This window comes from Phalacrocorax aristotelis, chromosome 4, assembly GCF_949628215.1.
Source record: "Phalacrocorax aristotelis chromosome 4, bGulAri2.1, whole genome shotgun sequence".
Classification (NCBI taxonomy): Eukaryota; Metazoa; Chordata; class Aves; order Suliformes; family Phalacrocoracidae; genus Phalacrocorax; species Phalacrocorax aristotelis.
Window position 1 is genome coordinate 1,339,796 of NC_134279.1, and position 20,799 is coordinate 1,360,594.

General features: G+C 43.1%; 1 protein-coding gene across 2 annotated transcripts; it reads left to right on the forward strand.

The window, feature by feature from the left end:
- The first annotated feature begins 405 nt into the window (after positions 1-405).
- Positions 406-20,155, forward strand: RASSF6 (Ras association domain family member 6). Of its 2 annotated transcripts, XM_075089963.1 has the most exons (12): positions 406-566; positions 734-808; positions 5,098-5,186; positions 11,344-11,422; positions 12,597-12,748; positions 14,690-14,781; positions 15,225-15,409; positions 15,836-15,937; positions 17,107-17,158; positions 17,998-18,116; positions 18,202-18,299; positions 19,063-20,155. In XM_075089963.1, the coding sequence occupies exons 3-12, from the start codon at positions 5,116-5,118 to the stop codon at positions 19,136-19,138; spliced, it is 1,026 nt and encodes a 341-aa protein (XP_074946064.1). In that variant the 5' UTR covers positions 406-566; positions 734-808; positions 5,098-5,115; the 3' UTR covers positions 19,139-20,155. The 2 variants fall into 2 exon arrangements, with proteins under 2 accessions (XP_074946064.1, XP_074946063.1); XM_075089962.1 differs by lacking the exon at positions 734-808.
- The last annotated feature ends 644 nt before the right edge of the window (positions 20,156-20,799 follow it).

A 20,799-nucleotide genomic window follows, 5' to 3' on the forward strand; every position in this document is an offset into this window, starting at 1 on the left:
GTGAAGCAGGACATTGTGTGTACCTCTGTACATGATTAAGTGATCAAGTTGTGTTGTCAGATTTTTTGTCATAATGTAAATCCATATATTAACACTTGGGTGTCACCTGATTTTATGCATTGGTTATTCCACTAAATGCTAAAGCCTGGCGTATATCTGGAGAAGGAAAAAGGATTTTTACCCTACGGATTAGGAAACAGACAAGAGGTTAAAGCATAACAGTGTGTTCGCAGCAGGATGCTTTAGGGTATGCCCTGTCAGCAAATAATTACGGGGTGTCAGCAGGTAGCCTCTCATTACACAGTTAGTGATTAAAGTGTTAACTGGAGCCTCCCCGTAGGTGTAACAGTGACTAAGGGAGTGCTCCTGTCAGCTGCTTGGAGGATCGAAAGTGGGTAGGTAAATATTCCCGACATGCACTGAGGCGTGGGGAGTGTCCTGGGTTTCCAGCATTCCCAGTTTGTTAAGCAAAATAGTAATTAGCAGCTCTGCGGGTTCCATGAAGTAGCAGAGGCAGCTGTCAGCCAGTGCAATACTGTCATGCCTTGTCCAAGGCTCAGTGAAAGGTATGTGTAACTCCTCTTGCTTCTCCTTCTCTGATCGTGTGTACAGGTAAGTGAAACGTAAAGCCGGAGCTGCTGTTCTGCTTGCTGCGTAACCTGCAGTGTCAGTAGAAAAGGAAGGTTCTTTGCAGTCACCCAGAACTTGAGTCAAATTCCTTTTGGGTAATTAGGGTGCCGGAGGGAAGGAGAAATGTTCGTTCAGAAATTCTCGTCAAAGAAGTTTCTAAATGTCGAGGTGGCTTTGGGTGAGTAAGAACTGTGATTAAAACGGACCGATAATAAGTGCCGCTGCTCCGTATGTACATGGGCATAAGCTTTTGCTGCCCTGCCAATTGCCGGTGTGATTTTAAAGGTTACATCGGTGACCTTGTCTGTTCTTTTTAGCAGGTAAAAGCTATCTTTCCTAAGCAACCTGAAATAGAAAGTAACTTCTCTTCATGGTAATGGATTACTTAGTGTTTGAAATAGATTTGGTGCAAGCCCTGCTCTATCATCGTTGTTTGTGTGAAGGCAGGGAGCTTGTGCGTCTAGTCCTTTGTGACTCAGGAAGTTAAGGGGCCATATTTAGATAAATACCAACTTATATTTGTCCTCAGTAATCAAAGCCAATTCTGAACTTGCCTGAGCAGAGAGGTTACACAGAGTTTTTTAATCAAGTAGTGCTGTTACTGGCCTGTGCTGTAGCAGTGGATTTTTAAAATGAAGTGTCAAGAAGACTGCAAGACAAAGAAAAAAAGCCCCCTTCTTTTCTGTGGGGAATATATGAGTGCTTGCAATAAGTACTTCCTTTTGATTAGACCTTTCCTTTGGTGGTGAGGACATCACACTTAAAAACAACCCAGCGCAACAAAAAACAACCCAACACCCAACATGAAGGCTCATATAACTAGAGTGTGTGACTAGGTAAAGGCTAGTAAAAGTATTCTGCTGATACTGAGTTTATTATGTATGTGAATTAATCCTAAACTCATTTTTATAGAAACATATAATGGTCCAAAGTTCTGCTAAAAGCCAGATGCTTCAGTGGTTAGAAAATGGGTTGGTTATATATACTGTTGAAAAGGTTCACCCCATCCTGATTTCCTGTGGTTTTGGAACAGTTGTGGGAAGCAGTGGGTTAAAATACCTGGAAATCTTAGGGGAGGTTTGGGTTTTTAGTTTTTCTTACCACTGGCAGGAGCTCTGTGTAGCACACTGCTTGCTCTGCAGTCCCTGTCTTAATATATGGATGTGCCAAAGGCACATCCAGGCTGTTAAATATAAATTAAAATGCTTCTCTGCTGTTCCTGCTTGGCTCAGCTTTGGATGTTGAAAGTCCCTCTCCTTCCAGCCCTCCTCTACAGTTACCCCCTTTCATCCTTGTGTAAAAAAATCTGTGTAGCCGGTTGCTCTTACCTTTGCTTTGTCATTCCTCCGCTGTCCTGTACTTCTGTTGTCCCCTTAAGCAAATAACTTAAAAATCACTCTACTGAAGAAAATTAAACAAGTCTTCTCATCTGCTTCTCCACTAACACTTTTTCTTGGGGAAAAAAAACATTGCAGATAAGATATAAATCTTAGAGCAAAGTAAAGTTCACTACCTCTGTAAGATTTGTCTTGTGCCCTGATGTAGCTGTTAATCTTGGCGCAGCTTTGGGATTGTGCAGTGATCCTTTTTCCCTCTCCTTTTCCCAGATGTTTCCAATAGTTGCTGCCTTCCACTAGAGTTGCTCATTTTACATCTGCCCCGCTTCTGATTTAGTCCTGTCTTTCCCTTCTGTTTCTTTGCTTTGCTTTCAAAAGTATTTTATGCTTTAGTCAGTCTTAACCAAGATGGAACTTAATGCTTGGAAAATGTTTCAGGCCGGGAGATTAGTCCAGCCAAGGTCCTACTTGCAAGGTCTTGCGTATCTGAGAATTCTGTGGGTCTAGTCCACTTGAACAAAATGCTGAAGACATCTGCCTGATGTTAAGCCAGTCAGGAGACAGCTTAGAATAAATGGTCGTGTACTGTTGGAAAAGCTGGAAAATTAACACGTTTTTGTAAGTTCAGATCAAAGAGAACAATGGAAAAAACACACCTCACTTCTCCTGTTTGTTTCCTTAAAAGAGCTACGGGGAAGTTAAATGGAAAACAATGAGATACTGGGACGTGATAGAAAATGTGGCAGGTCTGTGGGTTCATGGAGTGCCACTGTAGATATACTGTCACTTGTGGTGTCGAGTAATTGTGCTGGGGAAGTCCCTGCATGCTCGCAACCCGCAGGTCTCAGGGTTAGCCAAGTAGGGGCTGCGCGATGTGTGTAGCCAAAATGCACCTGGGGGAAGGGTACACGGAGAGGTGTTTTATCTCTAGGGTGAGCTGGCGGTGTGGAAATGTTTTGTACAGGCCTGATAAGCAGAACTGGTCACATAATTGAGGAAATGTAACAAGCGTGTTTTGTGCCAGCTATAGAAGAAAAGGCCGGCCTTTGTCCAGGCTAATCGGGCAGCGAGGGAGAGAAGGGGGAGGTGTTCGTGAAGAGTTATTCCCATTGCCAACCACTCTTCCCGTTTGTTTCATTGCCAGCATTTTAATGGCATCCAGCTGATTTAAGATATGCTCAAGGATTTAGGGCAACTTTGTAGTAAGAGCCATTCACTGTGTAACAGAACAGGTAGTTCAGTGATAATTCTCTTTTTTTTGTGTAAAGATCACTCCTCTCAGTCTGTAGAGATCAGCTTTTTCCTTCATATGAACCATTTTAAGGTCACATTCTATTGAAAAGAAAGCGAGCATGAGCAATGAAGCAGTGCTAGACCTTGCTAGAGTTGCTGCTCTATGTTTAATAGTGGTGACTTGGCTATCTGCTTTTCTTAACATGTTGTTTCCTGACAGATGGGAGGAAGCTTAAGTGTATGTGCAGTTATTCAGGTGCCAATGTACATAAACCACTCCACATCTTTTAAAATTGTTTTGAACTTGCATTGGCACAGGCAGTTGATTCAGATACAGGTATTAGTAAATCACATAAAAGCAGATTTCAAGGTGCGGCAAATGGTTACTGAACTCATATCAGAAGCAAAAAAACCAATGTTATTATACTGGCGTACAGCAATCTCTTCCTTACATAAAAACTCCTGTCTGTACAGAAGTGCCTGGCCTTCTTTGGCTTCCGAGTGTGGTTATGCCTTGATGGATTTAACTGGAAGGACAATGGCTATGTGGGGTCCTTCCTGCTTTTTTTCAGTGAGCTACTGATCAAGCTGCTCACGTAAAGCTCATTTTGGTAGTGCACCTTGGTTTTAGAGCTATGAAATAACCTATAGGTTGAAAACAATGTATTTTTATGCCAAATTTCTCATTTGGACGCACCTCTTCAGAAGTTGTTCATCTAAGACTGTGGAAACTTGATTTAACTTTGTCTAAAATAGCTCAGTAGTGTACAATCCCTTGCACAGGAGCTAAGCACTTATTCTTCAGCCATGATCTTTTCAAGCTTGAAGTTCTTTTCTAAATAGATTTTGTGAAGGCTACTTGTTATTACTACTGTAGACAATAGATGACTTTTCAGACATATTTAACCAGGCTCTGTCCCATGCAGTCTGAAATCAGACTCGAGTCAACCTCCTGGTGTAAGGAAGAAGGGATGTCAAGTGCTGTTAGGCAAATTCCTCTGTCATCATGCCCAAGTAAGAGAGTAATAAAAGTGGAATAATCAACTTCCAGTGCAGTTGTCGGAGATTTTACTGCTTTCTGTGGGATTAACTTTTTTCCACCCATCTGTGTGATGCCACATCTTGGGCTGAGAATAAGGTTTTTCAGTCTAGTCCTACTTGTCAACCTTGAGTCTGAGTCTTCAGTTCTTTCCTCAGTCTGCCTTTACTTCTACCACCTGAGGGAGAAAGAAAGCAGCCAAGACTCCTTAATTAAGCCTATTGAAGAATGCATTGTTGGAGTCTTTATAGGTCTGGCTTGTTGCCTACACGACGTGCTGGAATCACTACATGGTGATCTGTAAATTATATTGCTACATCACTTAAATTATAACCTTGTTCTCGCTTTAATATCTGAGCTGCTCTGTTTGTGTGCTGCAGGACTTGCCAATGAGCAACACTTCTCCTTCTCTTGTCTAGTGTTATGAACCTGGTTAAGGGTGGTTTGCTGAGTCACTTCTTTTTTGGTGACCCTGGGCAATGCTCTGTCCATAATTAAGAAATTAATCTGAGCCAATGAACGGGTTGCAGTCTCAGTCTACTATCCAGGGAGTTATAATCGTGGAGCTGTAGAGTAGTCCTAAAACTGCTTGTGAAAGTCCTGGTGTATGTAGTCCTTGGGATTTAAGGTACTGTGATATACTTGGTGGGAATGGCTAATGGCTTTTTTTACTAGGAGCAGGAAAAATTTGGCTATTATGGCTGAGTACGAAGTAGTCAAAATGTGGTATATTTAGCCGTTAGCTTGAGTGTCTGAGCCTGTTTCACTTGGCAAACTAAGGCTGTGTTGTTGTGTTTACTGTTTAGTATTTCTTAGTGGCATTAGTGGATATAATTGTTTTTTTAACCTTTCTTTTAGCTTCATCTCTCTGAATAAATGAAGAAAGTGACTATGAAAGCACAGCATCTACATTCTGTTTCCATCAATGAGGACAAGTTCATAACCAGGTAAAGTGTTAAAAAGAAAAAAATTAATGCCCTTGCTCCTTTCTTTCAAGTTATTCCATGTTTATTCATTAACAGGGGGGCCTGTAGAGAGCTGAGCTGGTAGCAGCGGCAGTTATTACAACTTGCTTCCTGTGAAGGATCTACAGAGCAAAGTTGCTCTTTATGTGGATTTCAAAGAACAGAGCATTAAACCTTTTGGTCTGTGGATTTTGTTCATTAGGTAGGACAGCACTTACAGAGGATACTGAAAAAATTCCAGATTAGAGAAGACTGCTGTCCTATCTTTGAAATGCGTTGGGACTGAAGATGAGTTCCAGTGTTTAACTCAAGCTCCACTTGTTTGAGGGATGGGGTTTGGTCTTGTAGTCCCAGATGGCAGGGTTTCTTTGCAGAAAGACCTATCATGCTGCCAGCTCTACTCTGTTGCCAGTGAAAGTGGGTCTTGAAACTATTTGTAAAAAGCTCGGAATTGCACTCAAACTGTCTTTTGTGGGATGCTTTTCCACAGTTAAATCTGGCTGGTAGGATGTTTTTGTAATGCTACCATAGACCCTGGGCCTCCTGACATATAGCTCCATCTTTTTTTTAGGGGATTAATTTTTCCCTTGTGGACCAGAGCACAGGAGCTGGAAGAGGGGCCTCTCTTCCCACTTCATTTCCATCCCTCTTGATGTTTCTGGGACAAGAAGCTAACTGTAAATGCACCCAGGGATGGGACCTGTGATAGAATTTCTCATGCTGCGATAGGTATTTGCATCTGAATCCCAATGCTGTTTAGTGGCATGAGCAGTGCTGTGGACTTCTCCCTTTTTAAGGAAGGGTGACAAAGTTTTGCCCAAAGCACATAGGCAATAAATGTGTGCTTCCCCTTCTAAAGGGTTGTTCCTTTTATACTGCTACTATTTTGAGACATAGTGCTTTAGTGTCAGAGGTAGTTAATCTGTGTTAATTTAGATATACTTGGCATACAAAAGCATTTGGAAAGGTACCAGATGAACTGATGTCTCTGGGTTTCTCTTCCCCTATATTTCCCTGTTCAAGTAGTAAAATGTGTATCCTGGTCGAGAACCTTCTGCATTACAGTCATGGTTTGAAGTACTGTTCAAGTTGCTTTGCCTTGAAAAAACGAGCATTTCAAGAATCGCTAACATATTCCATATGCACTCAAGCTTGCTTCCAATGCTATTTCCAGACTTCTGTCACTCATCTATACCTTGAATCTGCTGTTACGTTACTCATCTTTGAGCTGCATCATGCAGATGTTGCTGACATGGCAAGCCTGCTGTTGGGGAGTTGCACAATGGCTGGATCAAAAGGCTGACAAAAGCATGTGGGATTATTTGGCTGGCTGAACTATTAAGTCTTTAAGCATAACTGCCATAAATACGCATGAATAAATGTGTAGAGCTTGGGGCAAAAGAGGACACAGGTAAATTGTCCTGGATTAGTGTTTTGAGTGAACACAATCTGGGGTCTTCTGTGGTTTACTACCAGGGTGCTTGACCTTGCAGCTCCTTGGTATCCTTCCTTCATTACTGAAGTAAGTAGTGAATCTGCAGTAAATGTTGCTTATTTTGGGTTTGTCTCTAAGTTGTTCTACCAGTTACTTAGCTTTGGCTTCTGGTAATGGCTGCTTTTGGCTGTTGTCACAAAGCTGTGCTATCAGGAACAGCCTTGCAACACAGCAGAGCTGCTGATTTCCTGGCGGCTTAGGTCTGAAGAGACAGCCGTGTGCCTCTAGGTTAGGGCAGTCTTTGGCCTTCGTAGTGAAGATTTGTTAAAATAAGACGAGTTCTGGAATGAGCAGGCTGGTAAATGTGTTACTTCCTTCTGGGGCTAAAAGAAGAAAGGGTCTCATTTCTAGTGTCTTTCCACTGCACAAGGATGAACAAGTCAGTGAGAACTGCTGGTGAATCTGTCCCTCAGGGCTTTTCTAATGGCTTGTGTGCCTTGTCACCATTGGCTGCACTAACACAAGAGTAAAACCTGAAAGATTTATTTGTGCAAACTTCTGTGTAAGTTAATGGGAAGTTTTTCTAGGTAAGGCAAGAAACTAAGTGATAATCTTGAGAACTTGCTCTGAAAAAAGGTAATCTGGCCTGGAGATAACCCCTACTGCATCACTTAGTAATTTTAGCCTGTGATTTTATTTGCCTTGGCAGCCAACATGGACTAAGATGGGCCTCAGAGTGTGACCTAAGTTCTTAAGTGTGCCCTAACTGTCTTCAGGGAATGAAACTTTCTATCTGAAAAAAGCTTGCAAAATAACAGCTGTCAATAAAATGATGGCCAAAGGTGTGAGGTTGATAAGTATAAAAAGACTTGGGTTTTAAGCACCTCAGAAGCAATATCAGCTGGTCTGTCACAACATCTGAGCAAAAGCTAGGTGTCTTCTGCATTGCATGTGGATTTGCCTCTGTATGAGGCCAAGATGTGCTTGATCTTGCTTGCCTTTAGCCAGCATGATGAAAATTTCGCTTGTATCTGATTCATGTATAAGCCTATTAAAACTTTCCCTTTTGGTGGGATGACCTGAATACAATCCCTCATAGCTTGTGAGGCACAAAAACTTGTAATGAGCTATTCCAACACAACGGAAAGAAAGGTTTTTACTACCTGTATTACTAGGATTTAAGATCGAAGTGAGTTGAAGTACATGTTGAAAATGCTGTTTTGGAGCCCAGCACTTGGTTGATAAAACCACTTAAAAATATTTTGGGGGGAGTTGCACTAAGGTAACAAAGTAAATAATTTACATCCAGAGCATTAGAAGGGAATGCAGTTAACCTTGTTGAGTTTAGTGGTGCAGCCCTTGTCCTAATGTTACCTGCTGAGTAAAAGCCCTCTTAATATTCTCTCTTCTCACCACAGGAAAAGGCTCACTGAGCAACAGGACAAGTTCAGTTTACGTGGAGCAAGGAAGGAGTAGCGTATGCCAGGGAAAGCTTCTCACTTGCACCCTCTGTTGGCCCCTCGGCCGCAAAAACAACATATACAGGCTAACTGGCCTCCCTGCTCCCCACCGTCCCTCTCCAGTGCGTGAGCAGCCAGGCCTGGGGGAAGGCCATGTTCCTGTTGACCAGGCTTAATGTCAGCTTTTGGGCAGCAGTGTCTGTCAGTCCTGCTTGAGCACCCGGCTTTGACACAGTGTCTGCCCACCTTGCCCCGAAGGAAGAAGTAGATACTAAGGGTCCGTATACTGTGTGGAGACTCCCATCATGACAGAGTTCTGCTTGGTGTTATTCAGAGATACCGTGTTGTCCAGGTGCTTGGATATGTATAAATGGTAAGAGGTGACTGAGAAACACAATCCTGCGGAAGGTACCTGCTTTGAGCTCTGAGGCTGTACGTGGGGGAGATGTGAGGTGGAAGAAGAGCCCGTGTGTCATAAGCCACAGAAGAGGGTGTATGCTGCTGGATTAAGACTATGGCAGTCCCAGGAGAAGATAGTTTTGTTGTCTGTTATATTTAAAATCGTACTTAGGAGCTAACAATCAAAATGAGTTGTATTTCTTGGTGTAATCCATCCTCTTCCTATTCTCTTGCACTCAGCTCTTGGAGTTTCTTAATATCTTAGGGCAGATACCCCTGAGCAACGGTGATTTTTAAGTTTACACAGTCAACTGTGCAGCTATTTAAACAGGCAGTTTGAGTAAATTGAGTCACAATCTGATCAGTGAGAGATGCTATGAAGTAATACTCACTTCACCCCTGAAAATGCCCTTCTGAACTTCTTTGCTGTGATGGGCAAGCTGATCTCTTTCCTAGGAGAGAGATTGCTCTTGTCTTCTCTGATAAGGGTGACACTGTTACCTTTAATAATGACCTCATGTTCTGGGACGTGGGTGTGTTGTGACTGTTTCAGGAAAAAAACTGCTAAAAAGTCTGAAACTATTCATGGCAGCATTTCCAGTGGCCCAAGGCTGTACTGTAAAGTTTCTCTGTAAATGTGTCTCTCACAGAAGGTGGTGTGTAGTACTTTGCATATAGTCTTGGTCCCCTTATTCGTGCACCTCTGATGCTATTGCTTTGATGTTCTTGCTGAACTCTGACTGAAATATTAAAATGTAATTTCTACTGAGCGTTATTCCCATGCGTGATTGCTTTTCCAGGGATGGTGCTAGAAGTCAATTCTTGGTTTTGTTTTTGGGGTTTTGTTTTGGTTGTACTTAAAATTGGTGTAGTACTTGGGATAATTCTTCTGACTGTACGTGGGTGTTGAATAGTTTCACTAGGTCTCTGTGGAACTTATTGTGAAAACAGTTTGCAAATGCTGCCTGTTTTGCTCTGTAGTTCAGCTGTTACAGTGTCTCATACTAGACAAAAGCATGGAAATGCTAGACTCTTATTTGGAAGCAAACTTGGTGTCTTCACTGACCACTGCAAGACAGTGTGTTAAACCATCCTGATGTTAGGCATCTTCGTGCTTAAAAATTGTCTGCGAGGAAGAAATAATGCTTTCATGCAATTGTTTTCTGATGCTTAATTATCTCTGCTGGTGGAAATTGCTTTCTTAAATTACTATCTAAATATTTGGTGTTTACCTGGTGTGGGGAAGAATGTTTCATTCCATATGGTTCTGAAATACATATCAATTCTTTCTTTTTTTTTTTGGTCCTCCTTAGCCTGAGCTGCAACTAGATTTTGTCTTCGCATTTCATGTGTCTTATCACTCTCCTTGCTCTTCTTTAGGCTTTGTCCAATTAGTGTGTATCTTCCTTAAAAAGTAGTGCTAAGAAGGCAGAGTGTTTCGGCCAAATCTGGCCTTGAGCTGTAATTCCAGCAGCCTTGCTCTGAAAAGGATATTTCTATGCGTACTTCCTTGTATGGTGGTTACTTATACAACAGCATGGCACTGCGGACTTGAGATCAGCAGTTGCTTAGCAGTAACCTGAAGGTGCTTTTCCACAGCGCTGTTGCCAAAGCAATCCTCCCCTAGCCTATGTTTGTGCAACGTGGTGTTTATTGCTTCTTACTCGTTTACGAGGGCGATATGGGCATGTCAGTCATGTGGGCTGCCCGTAGTGCTGCTGCTGTTAGCTCAGGTGGGAGCGGTGTTTGCGCTGGCTGGCTGTCACTGGAGAGCTGTTGTTGCCCTTCACTATGACTTTAACCCACCTGGGATGCTGCAGCAGTGCTGTCGGTGCACCCACGGGCTGCTCAGGATTTCAGGATGTTGAATAGCTTCAGTCTCTGCTGAAATTTTCCAGGAGGTTTGGAAATCACATGGTTAAGATCCAGTCGCTGAAGTTATTTCTTTACAGACAAGGTTGCCAGAGGGAGAAGGAGGTGGCTGTGGCCTAGAAACTGGGATGTGCGGTAGCTCTAACTGGGTTATTTTGAAACGCCATCAAACTGGAAACACTTTCTGAAATCCTCTTCTGCAGTGTTCTAAGTTTATCAAGGATGGAGACAGGCATAGTTATCTCCCATGGTGGTTCTTAAACATGAAGTTTTAAACATAAATAGCACTACTGTGCCTCATATTGCCTTCCTGCCTCAATGCAGTGTTTTTGAAGCAGAATGTTATGCTGGTTTTTTAACAAATTGAATCATGATTTTCTGTTTGACATCAGAGATGATGGGCAGGCTTATAATCCTTGCTTGTTGGCAGAAGTTCCCTTCATCTCCATACTTTTTCCTCAGAGCAAATATTAGTCCAAAGCTATTATAATTCAAGCAGAAGGAAATGGAAATATTTTGTCTAAGCCTATTGTAGATAATTACAAGTAAGAAGAGTATCTGAAAAAAATACAAAATAAAACCCCAATGGAAACCATCATGCTGGGAAAACAAATTGTAACCTCACTGAAATATTCTGCAACTCTGGTACATGGGAGTGTTGTTCCTGTTTGCTTCCCCTGTGTGACTGTAACAGAAGTCCAAAGTACAGGTTATGCTGGGAAATGTTGTTAATGTCACATCTGACTGACCCATTTCCTCTGTGTATCAGGTCTTGAAAGAGTCAAATTAGAAGTAACCCAGTATCCTGACAAAATTTTACTTCTGGAAAGTGATGTATTAATCATTAAAACATGTGTACAAAGATGCAGTGGGCAACACAGGTACAGAGTGTTACCCTGCCACTTCCTACCTGGATTTTTACAGTGATGAAATTATTTTTTAAAATTAATTTTCACTTTGTGATCTTTTCTAGAGAGCAGCTCAGTTCTCTTCTGAAGACTTATAACTCTTACTATTCTGATCAAGAAAATCTGCAACTGTCACATAACCAGGTAAGAATGTATGCAAAAGTAATTTAAAAAGCACAATGTAATAGTAGGAAAAGCACTAATGGGCGCTGATGTTGAATGGAGCTAGACTGAACAGTGTAGAACACCTGTTCTGTGTTAGTATATTAAATGTGTCACTAATAAATGCTACGGCAAGTGCTAGAGTCAAATGCTGTGAGGAGAAGAGGGCAGAAATAGGTATGTTCGGACTAGTGGGAGTTTGAAATTTTGAGCAGTATGATCTCCTTGCCATCCCATTTCGTGGAGTATCACGGGAAATCGTTCTTTGAATCGATCTTTAAGTCTTAAATTGTTAGCTGGGTGGGAGTAGTACTGCAAATGTTTCTATGAGGTGCAGTTGCCCCCACACCTTCTGCTTGAACCCCCAGCATATAATGGCGGGCCTGCTGTCACTCAGGTCAAGGGGAGACTATGATGCTCTCCTCGGATGTGAACCTCCAATACAGAGGAAACGCTCATAAGTGTAGCCCCAGGAATGCATCCTCTGTGGAGCTGAAGGACAGATGAAAGCATGAATCTGTATCTCATACCACAGAGTCCCTGGTTTAGATGCCTGAGCTTCCTTGTCCTTCACAAGCTGCCTTTCTGTTGTTTTGCTGATACCAAGAGCCAAAAGGACATTAGAACAAATCTGAGCAAAAATGCCCTGAAAAAGGGCAGTCCTCACTTGTCTGTCCCAGCTTGTTCTGCAGTGATGGAGTTCTAAGTCAGCAGGAATGGGGACCAATACCATGCTTTGGGCTGATGCAGTGCCCTGCGTCAACAAGGACTGTTTCATTAACTGCTTCTTCCTCTTTTACCAACAGTCATTCTTCCCCTTCACCAAATTTTCAGCACCCTGGTTCAAGAGAGCTAGTCATCCAAGTCGAACAAATAGGATTTAACTTGCGATTCTATGGAGTTACGGACTTGTTGGTTGGAAAACCTCCTGGTCACAGTCGGGCTACGGCTGACATGAGATCAGGTCAGCGTCAGCTTTAGCCGTTCTGGAACTGTATTACATATGCAGATTACACAGCCTCTCTAGGTGACATGTTCCAGGGCTCTGTTGGCATTAGAGATTTCATCATAGTCCTGTTACTCGGAGGTGAAACTGATGATGGCTATTACTCAATGATTATGCAGCACTCCTTATTCCTTTTTTTTTTTTCCCCAGCAAGAAGGAAGCAAACCACTTATTGAAGGAATCTTGTCAATATTTTGGGGAGTCCGCCATCCCATCCGATTAAAAATTCAGGATGAGAAGCAGATACCCTCTTTTGTAACTCTGAAGTCAACAGAGAAAGTGGGTTTGTTCCCCAGTAAAAGGTAATGTGTTAACTTCCATAACAAGCAGGCAGGCTAGTATTTCAAGAGAGCTCATGTAGCTGGCTTCAATGGATATGGCTGGTTGTAAATCCCAGATCACCCAAAAGCTGTGGTGGTCGCTTGCACAGCAGTGCTCTCTATGCGGTGTGGTCTTGCAACAGTTGCTGCTGGGTGGAAGGATGTATCTCTGTCTGGCTTTCAGCTTAACAAGAGCTGAGAAGGTGAAGGAGGCTGTTGTCATCTATACTGGCTATTCCCATGCAAGTACTGGGAAATTTATGTATATCAAAGTTTACTAAAGATACTCCCCATGTATATAAGTACACCTGATAACATTAGTAGCCCCCGAAAGACCTCGTGTCAGTGCACATCCTACAGCAAGAAGCGAAAAGCTGGCAGGCTAGTGCTATGGGATTGTCTATAGCAGGTTACCTTCCCAGGTACTTGAGGTGGGATGCCACCGCTTCTCAGGGCAAACGTGGAGCCAGGGAACAAATACTGGCTTTGTCTGTGCGAAGTCTAATACTAACATCCCTTAGAAATACACACAGCTCAGGTGCTCCTTCAGGCTGCTGCCTGTGACATTTCCTGAGTGCATCGTGCTGCTCTGACCCCTGCTAGATTTGCTCTTTCTTCAAAAACTGATGTAGGTTCTTAAATCATTTCTTCTTCCTGTTTTGAACACTGTTTCCCAGCCTTGGATGGTGAATTTTGAATATTATCTGATGAGCTGAAGCTGAGCAATGTGCAATGTGGAGGCTGAGCCAATGTTTACCCTGCATGCCTCTCTGATAAATTCTGTGTTTCAGAGCTTGTTTTCCTAATTATGCATTGTCTTAGATTGCATGTAGTACATGTTCAAATTGTGGATTTAATTCTACTATCACTGCAGCTGTGCAGTTCCAGTGAAGTCAGGGACACTCTTCCTCCCTGTCTCTTGCTGTTGAAAATAAGGTGTGTAACCTGACAGGGGTAACCAGCGAAGAACTCGAGTCTGAGGCGAATCCGGTTCTCTTAGCTTACCTTGGCCAGGCCTACTGGTACGGGGTGCATGTGACCTGTAGCATAGGGTCCAGTCTGGCAGTTGAAGTTATGCTTTGCCTTTTATTTCTTGAAAAACTTATGACTGGTAGAGATCTGAATCTTCAGGGAAATATGAATTCATCATCACAGCAATGTGAAGCTGCCCTGACATGCTTTAAGGTATGCAGAGCAGCTTGACTGTTAGATCTGAAATGAACTTTTTAAATGCATGGAACACAACTGAGATTGTTGTTTGGCACGTTCATTGGAGGTAGTTGAATATTTTTTTGAATATATATAGGAAATGAATATTTAATGTTTTCCTACAAATTGGTTTATTCTCAGTCAGAGCAGTAACTGGCCAAAGCCCTTCTGCTACAGTTTATGCAATGAATTATGGCAATATTGGCATAAAGAAATTTGGGGTTTAAAGCATGCTGGATAGAATTCCCTGCTCTTGTGCAGATCTGGTTTGGACAGCACGAGGGGCTAGTATGGTAATTCCATCTTTTATATCCCCATCTGTATAAGAGATGTGATGTGTCCTGTGAAGATTTAAACCCCAATTTATGTGTATTTGGTATGCCTGCCTGGTATCCTACATGCAATTAATCCAGGGCATTGCTATCAGATCAAAAATAACTGCCAATTATTTGACGGACATCATGCTCCATGTGCAATGGGCTCTAAAGAGGGTTGTGTTACATGTGGGATCCCTAGTCATACTTCATTTTACTAACTAATTGTACTATCACATAAAGTGGAATGTTGGCTTCATATACCACACCGAAGTCTGTAGCTGTGTTCTATAAAGTTTTGAACAGGGGTAGGAATGTGTTACATGAAGCCTGGCTACAGGGTAAACTGAAATCACCATGTTAATGAGCAGTAACCAACTATCAACGTTTGGTATTCCAGGGGAATGACGCGCTGGGGAGAATTTGATGATCTACATCATCTAAGTGGGGAGACGTTGAGATCCACTGAAGAAAAGCCAAACCTTGAGAAAAGTTAGTGTCGGTGCTCTTAAGTTCACCACAAATTCTTTGTTCTGTGACTGTGCAAAAATAATTTGATGCCTTAGGCCTTCCCTGCCAGTAAAGGGACTTTTTTGGTCTCTGAACATCTTTAGTGACAATGAAACCCTGACACATGACTGACAACTGAAAACAGTGCTGTGCAGGTAAATTTTCAAACAGCTAGTGCTAACGGGCTGTGCTTTCACTAGAGAAATCATGCCCAAGAAGTGAACACGGTAGCAAACTGGCTACTGCAGACAGCTTGTTGCTTGGTGCAAGATGCCCAGGCCTTGGTCCTCTCCCACTGCCTCCCTGACTAAAAAAAATAATGGGAAAAAATCCCCAAGCCCTCCACCACGAACCTTCCTGTGGGGATGCTGGCAAGGAGGGTAGAGCAGCTGTGTAACGTGCTGATGCGGTTTCATTTTGTCCAGGTTATTCATGTTATGAAAGCCATACTCTGAAGTCCAAGGGCGAGCAGGAACATGATTGCGCTACCCTGCCCAGGGCTGTCAGCAAGGCTGCGGCTGTGCACAACAGGACCAAGTTCCCCATGATAGCAAGGGCAGAAGAAGAAACTCACAGGTTTTCAATTAATGGCCACTTTTACAACTATGAGGTATGAATCTTTATGCTTGTCTTAGATCACACGAGGTTGGGTACTGGGTATAGACCAATATGTCCAGCAAGCTTCTGGACCTCCCCTGCACCCCTTAGCCAAGAGAGGCCCTCCCCTCTGCCCCCCCTGCATGGCCAGGCTGGTGTCACTGGGCTTTGGGCTCAACCCCTGGGGTCTGTTTTTGGCCTCTGCTCCGGGTGGCTTTCAGGTGTGCGTGGGCACTGCATGGTGGGGGCCCACAGTCATCCTGCATTCCGGGGTGTGCTCCTGAGGACGCCGCCCGCCCTTTGCTTTATGGCAATGGTAGCAGCATACCTGACAGCTGGCTTCGTACTGGAGCTGTGCTGGTTTATACCCCTTGGAGTCCCAGCCACTGAGTACAGCAGTCCTCATACTCATCCCCTTTTGTTGCTGTTTTTTTCATAGACATCAGTTTTTACTCCAGCTTTTGCATCAGAAACCAAAATAAGAATAAACAGCCAGATGAGAACAAGACAAGTAATAGAACAATTGCTTCGGAAGTTTAAGGTAACTCTGTGTGCTTGCAAAGGCAAATGCAGCCATCTTCTAGCAACTTTAACTTGTGTGTCGCACCAGTGCAGCGTGCAAGGCAGGAAATAACTGGGAGGGGGAGAGTGTATGGAATGGAGCAGAGCAAAAAAACCCACATGGCCGTTCTTAAGGAATGGGTTGGGTTAGTTTTGCAGCTGTTATATGGCGATTTGAGTCTAGAGAAGGTGTATTGGGTGTGTAGTGGGCAGTGAACGAACACCTACAGAACTGCTTCTCCATGCAGTCACACACGGCAGGTACCGAACAGGGGAAACGCGGTTTAATGCACGCGGCCGTGCTGCCCTCTAGCGATGGGCGCTAGTCATTGCATTCTGCTTACAACAGAAGGGAATCCTCTTGGATACAAGTGGTGGGAAACCCTTCCTGTTAGATCCAGGCACATAGAAAGCTCCAGAAAGTCAGTTAAAACTAGTGCTCAAGATGAGTGCTGTGCTGTCCGAAATGGCTTTTTTTTTTGAGTGTCTTTGTACCATCTTTCAACAATCAGAGATATATTTACCATCGGTGCTGTATGTTTTTCAGTATCTTTATTCTATGTAGCTTCTTAGTGTACAATTTTCAATAACTTCTTCAACTTGTCTAGAGGCCTTGCTATTGCAGAATTAGTTTGTACAGTTACACTCGGCAGTGTAATACTAAAAAGAGAAGTTGACTTCAATGAACAACAACATAAGGAATGGAATTGCAGAGCAGGTTGTAGAGTTGTAGAAAGTAAGTTGAAAAACGGGTGTTCAGAAGGACTGCTGCTCTCTGAAGGTGGCTGTGCAGGCAAGTGGATGGGAAGGGAACAGAGGGTTTTACCCTGAGGGTAGTATTTCTGGCAATCAGGTGATGCTCCAGGGAAACAAGACTAAAGATCTGCTGCTGGCTAAGAGGGTGTGGCACTGATTTGGCAATACCATAATGTAAGCGATCATGAGTAGTGGGGTACGGGGGTAATGACCATGGCAGCATAGCTTGCTACATTACCCAAATCCAGTATCTTTTAACCTTTCGACTGGCAAGATCCCAGTCTCAGGCATTGATCTAAATGAGTTGAGAGCACAGTGAATGTCTGCTGGCAGTGAAATGCTGGGAAAGTGTATCAGTCAGTCTGAGTGGACTTTTTTGTTTGTGTTTAACAGATCGAAAACAGCCCATGTGAATTTGCACTTTACATAATCCATGCATCGGGAGGTAAGTGTGGAGCACTGACCTCGGAGTGACAGGATTCGTCACAGCCATCTGTCCTTGTTCAGACAGAGTGGGTGTGGTGTGGCGTTGTGGCTTTTCCGAAGAACCCTTAGGGATGTGTTGTCCCCTGAGGGAGAGGAAAATCTGAGTAACTGTGTCCTGGGTGCTTTCAGCGTGCTGCCGGTATGGGTGGTTCAGCTAAACAGGCCTTTGTATATAAAGGCCGTGTGTAAGATGGTGGTCTTCTCCTGTAACTTCTGCTCTACACAGCCACACTGCAACCGTGGGGTGGCAGGTTCTGCTGGCGGTGTTACGGGATATTTTAGTTGACTGTTTTGGATGGTAGTCCTGGATCGCAGGTGCCTACTTCAAGTAATCATTTTTAGTGGAAAACATTTACTTCTGCAACAGCTTACTGTATTCCTTCAGGAAAAAGGAAATTATATCTTTATTAGAAGGAATACCTGACAGAATTGGAGAGACAACTGAAGGGCATATACTTTAAATGTCAATATGAAGTTAAAATGCTGTTTGAAAATCATGAAATAGGTTTTGCTTTACAGGGTCATGGTCAAGCTGATGGGCCTAGGATCTGTCTCTTAAATGCTTACTTGGTTGCCCAAATTGCAACTCCTTGGTGTTGCATCTGCCAGTTTCTTTCAAAATGCATAGTGTAAGCTAAGTGCCACATCCTCCTGCAAATTTCTGAGACTTGTAGGTATCTAACAATTGCACTTCACTCGAATGTAGGATCGTTGTCAAGAAAAGACTACTGATCGTGTGAGGTACCTAGAGGCAATGTTGTATGTTCTGCACATCACGGCATGTATTTTAAATCCCAGAAAAGAAGCAGCTGAGGAGTGGGGACGTTCCCTTACTGCACAGACTCTTGCAGGGGCCCTCGGACAAGGTTGCCAAGTTTTTTCTTATGGACAGTGATGTGGAAGAGATTAGCAGTGATGTACGTATCTCATCACTTCTAAGAGTTCACAGTGTCTTTCCCAGTAAGTGTACTTGCTAATGGGCATTTCTTGTCATCCTGATAGGTTGCTCAGTATATTCAATTTAATCTTCCCTTTTTGGAGTCAATTCTGCACAGACTAAAAAAAGAAGAAGATGCTGAGATTGAGCAGACAACTGCAAGGTAAATAGAAGTAAAATGAGGGGGGCGACTCTGAGTCCAGGCGAACATTTCCAGTTATGGGTTGGCTCAAGAGGTGAATGCGTTGCCGGAGCAGAGTGCAGTTAGAACACTGTTCTGTGAGTACTTATGTGAAACTTGGTGGGATTTATAATCCTTTCGATAACCTGCTACCCCAGATGAGCCATTGCTGCTTTAAATAGTGGCTGCATACACAGGGGGGATCATCCCAGAATATCCAGACCTCAGGGTCGCTTCTGTGTACTTTCTTTGTCTCTGGAGCCTTAGACTGGTTCCTCAGTCTCTACTTTTGCTGTTCATTACCATGGAAAGTCTAAACGCAGTACGTACTGGGGTAACTAGTTAGGTGGCATAGCATTTAAACTAGATTAGTGGCATATTCTTCAACTCCCTTTAAAGCTTCACTTCTGTTAAATGGCCTAAGTTTTTTCTGATGGTAGCTCAAAATGCCCAACAGGTACAAGTTAGAAATACACTGGTGCTTCTGAATATATATTTGGGGCCCTGAGGTCAAAAGCAATGGGAGTCTATATCAGCTATGGACCTGTTACCAAATGGCCATTTGATAATCGCTTTGAATCAAAGTGGCCAGAAGATGTAAGGCGAGGAGGAAGAAAACAATTGCCATTTTCTATCAGAAAAGCTTTCATTACAACATTTTCCAGCCTTCAACTAGCACATTAGAATAAGAGTTCAATTTTTGCAAAATTCTGTGTTACTTAAATGCATTCCCTCTCCATTTCAGGTACAGAAAAGAGAGGATTATGATAGAGCAGCAGCTTCGTAGTCGAAATGGTAAAAAAACGGAGACTACTGTGTGATGTGCATGGCCTATGGCGAATACCCACACGCTGCCTTTGCCAGAGGAAAGTCAGTATGTTTGCTTCAACGTGCTGTGACTGAAGAGCACTTACAGCACAGGGGTGTTCCAAGTGCTAAACTTCTCTGGATAATTATGCAACCGAAACCAAACCCATTCCTCTGCAGCTCTGCAATACAAGTTGGGAACGGCCTAAGAAGATGCACTAGATCCCACCAAAGACAGACGCTGAGTCTAGCCTTACGCTTCAGATAAGGGGGAAAAAAACAAACAGTAAAGCACAAAGCTTTAAAACCTACTAATTTACAAGCCATTACCAAAAGTCTAGCATAGAGGAAAACCATTGCAATAACTGATGTGTTAATTGTGCAGGAAATACGGAAATTATGTATATGGTTTTCCTTCTACTGGAGAAATGCTGAATTATATTAGGAGGAAGCTTCTCAGCAGAAGTGGGCAAAAGTTATTTATGTAGCTAAGATCTGTTAGTGTTTTCACTTAACTTAAAAATCAAAATCCCACAACCTGGGCAAGAGACCTGAGATCCCGCTGCCTTCAGATCGGTAGAGGCTGACCTTGCTTAAGCTTTGACTTGCAGTTAGAGAAACACAAATGAAAACCTTCCCACTTAATAGCTACTCAGGTCTTAAACATAAGAGGAAATTAACCTCTGAAAAATCTCTTGAACTGCTAAGTAAGAACTCTCGCTAAATACTGTTGTGTCTACTAGATTGGGTCCTGGAAGGCACCTCAGCATTTGCTGCTGTTAAAACAAATGGTTCCGTGTTACTCCTGTGTTGTATATTGGAAGATGGAAGTGCGAAGTGCGCAGTGAGAGAGGCTGAGCCTCACAGCCCCGCCAGGGCCAGATTGGCCTTCCCACAGGCACAGTTTGGGACAGTCCGGCCCCAGCGCAGTGTACAGTAGCCAGCCATCGGGTCCTGTCTGGTCGAGTCGTGCTGAGTATTAAAGCTCATATTGTAGAGATGTAAATAAAATCCAATTTGTGTACAATTAATTGACCTCCTGTATTAGTTTTGGTTTTGAACATGGTAACTGTGTTTTGCCTGAGCTACCTTTAGCTTACTCAGATAAGATAAACACTGTGAGAGGGAGGGAATCAGTGTGCAGAGAATGTTGCCTTGAAATCATGTGGAATAAATCGAATGTGGAAAACTTAACACTGTCTGAGATCATGTTACTTGGATGGTAATTAAAAAAAAGTCAGTGTGCTAACTGAAGCTATTGTGCTTGGGGCAAGGCTTTTACTTCGATTTACGGTCTATTTATAATCCTGCCAAGGAGAACAGTTACGGGTAAGGAAGCACAGAGGGCAGAAATAAAAGTAATTCAGCATTCAAGGTGCGTGGTGTTACGTAACAGTAGCCTTGGAGGTGCAAATATATTTTCCCTGAAGCCATAGAAGTATGCACACAAGGGTCACAGAAATTCCCCGGGCACCCATTCAAATAAATGTTAGCCAAGTTTTAGGAGGGGTGAAACCCACCCTAACACGTGACAGGCTATACCTGGAGGTAAGGTGAAATTTCAGGTAAGTCTGCAGTAGGCCAAGGTCCAGTTCCTTTCCCCGACCCCAAGCAGAAGTTGCCTGTTTCAGCCATGTAGTTGTGTGAGGGTGCAGCATGAAAATACCAGGATATA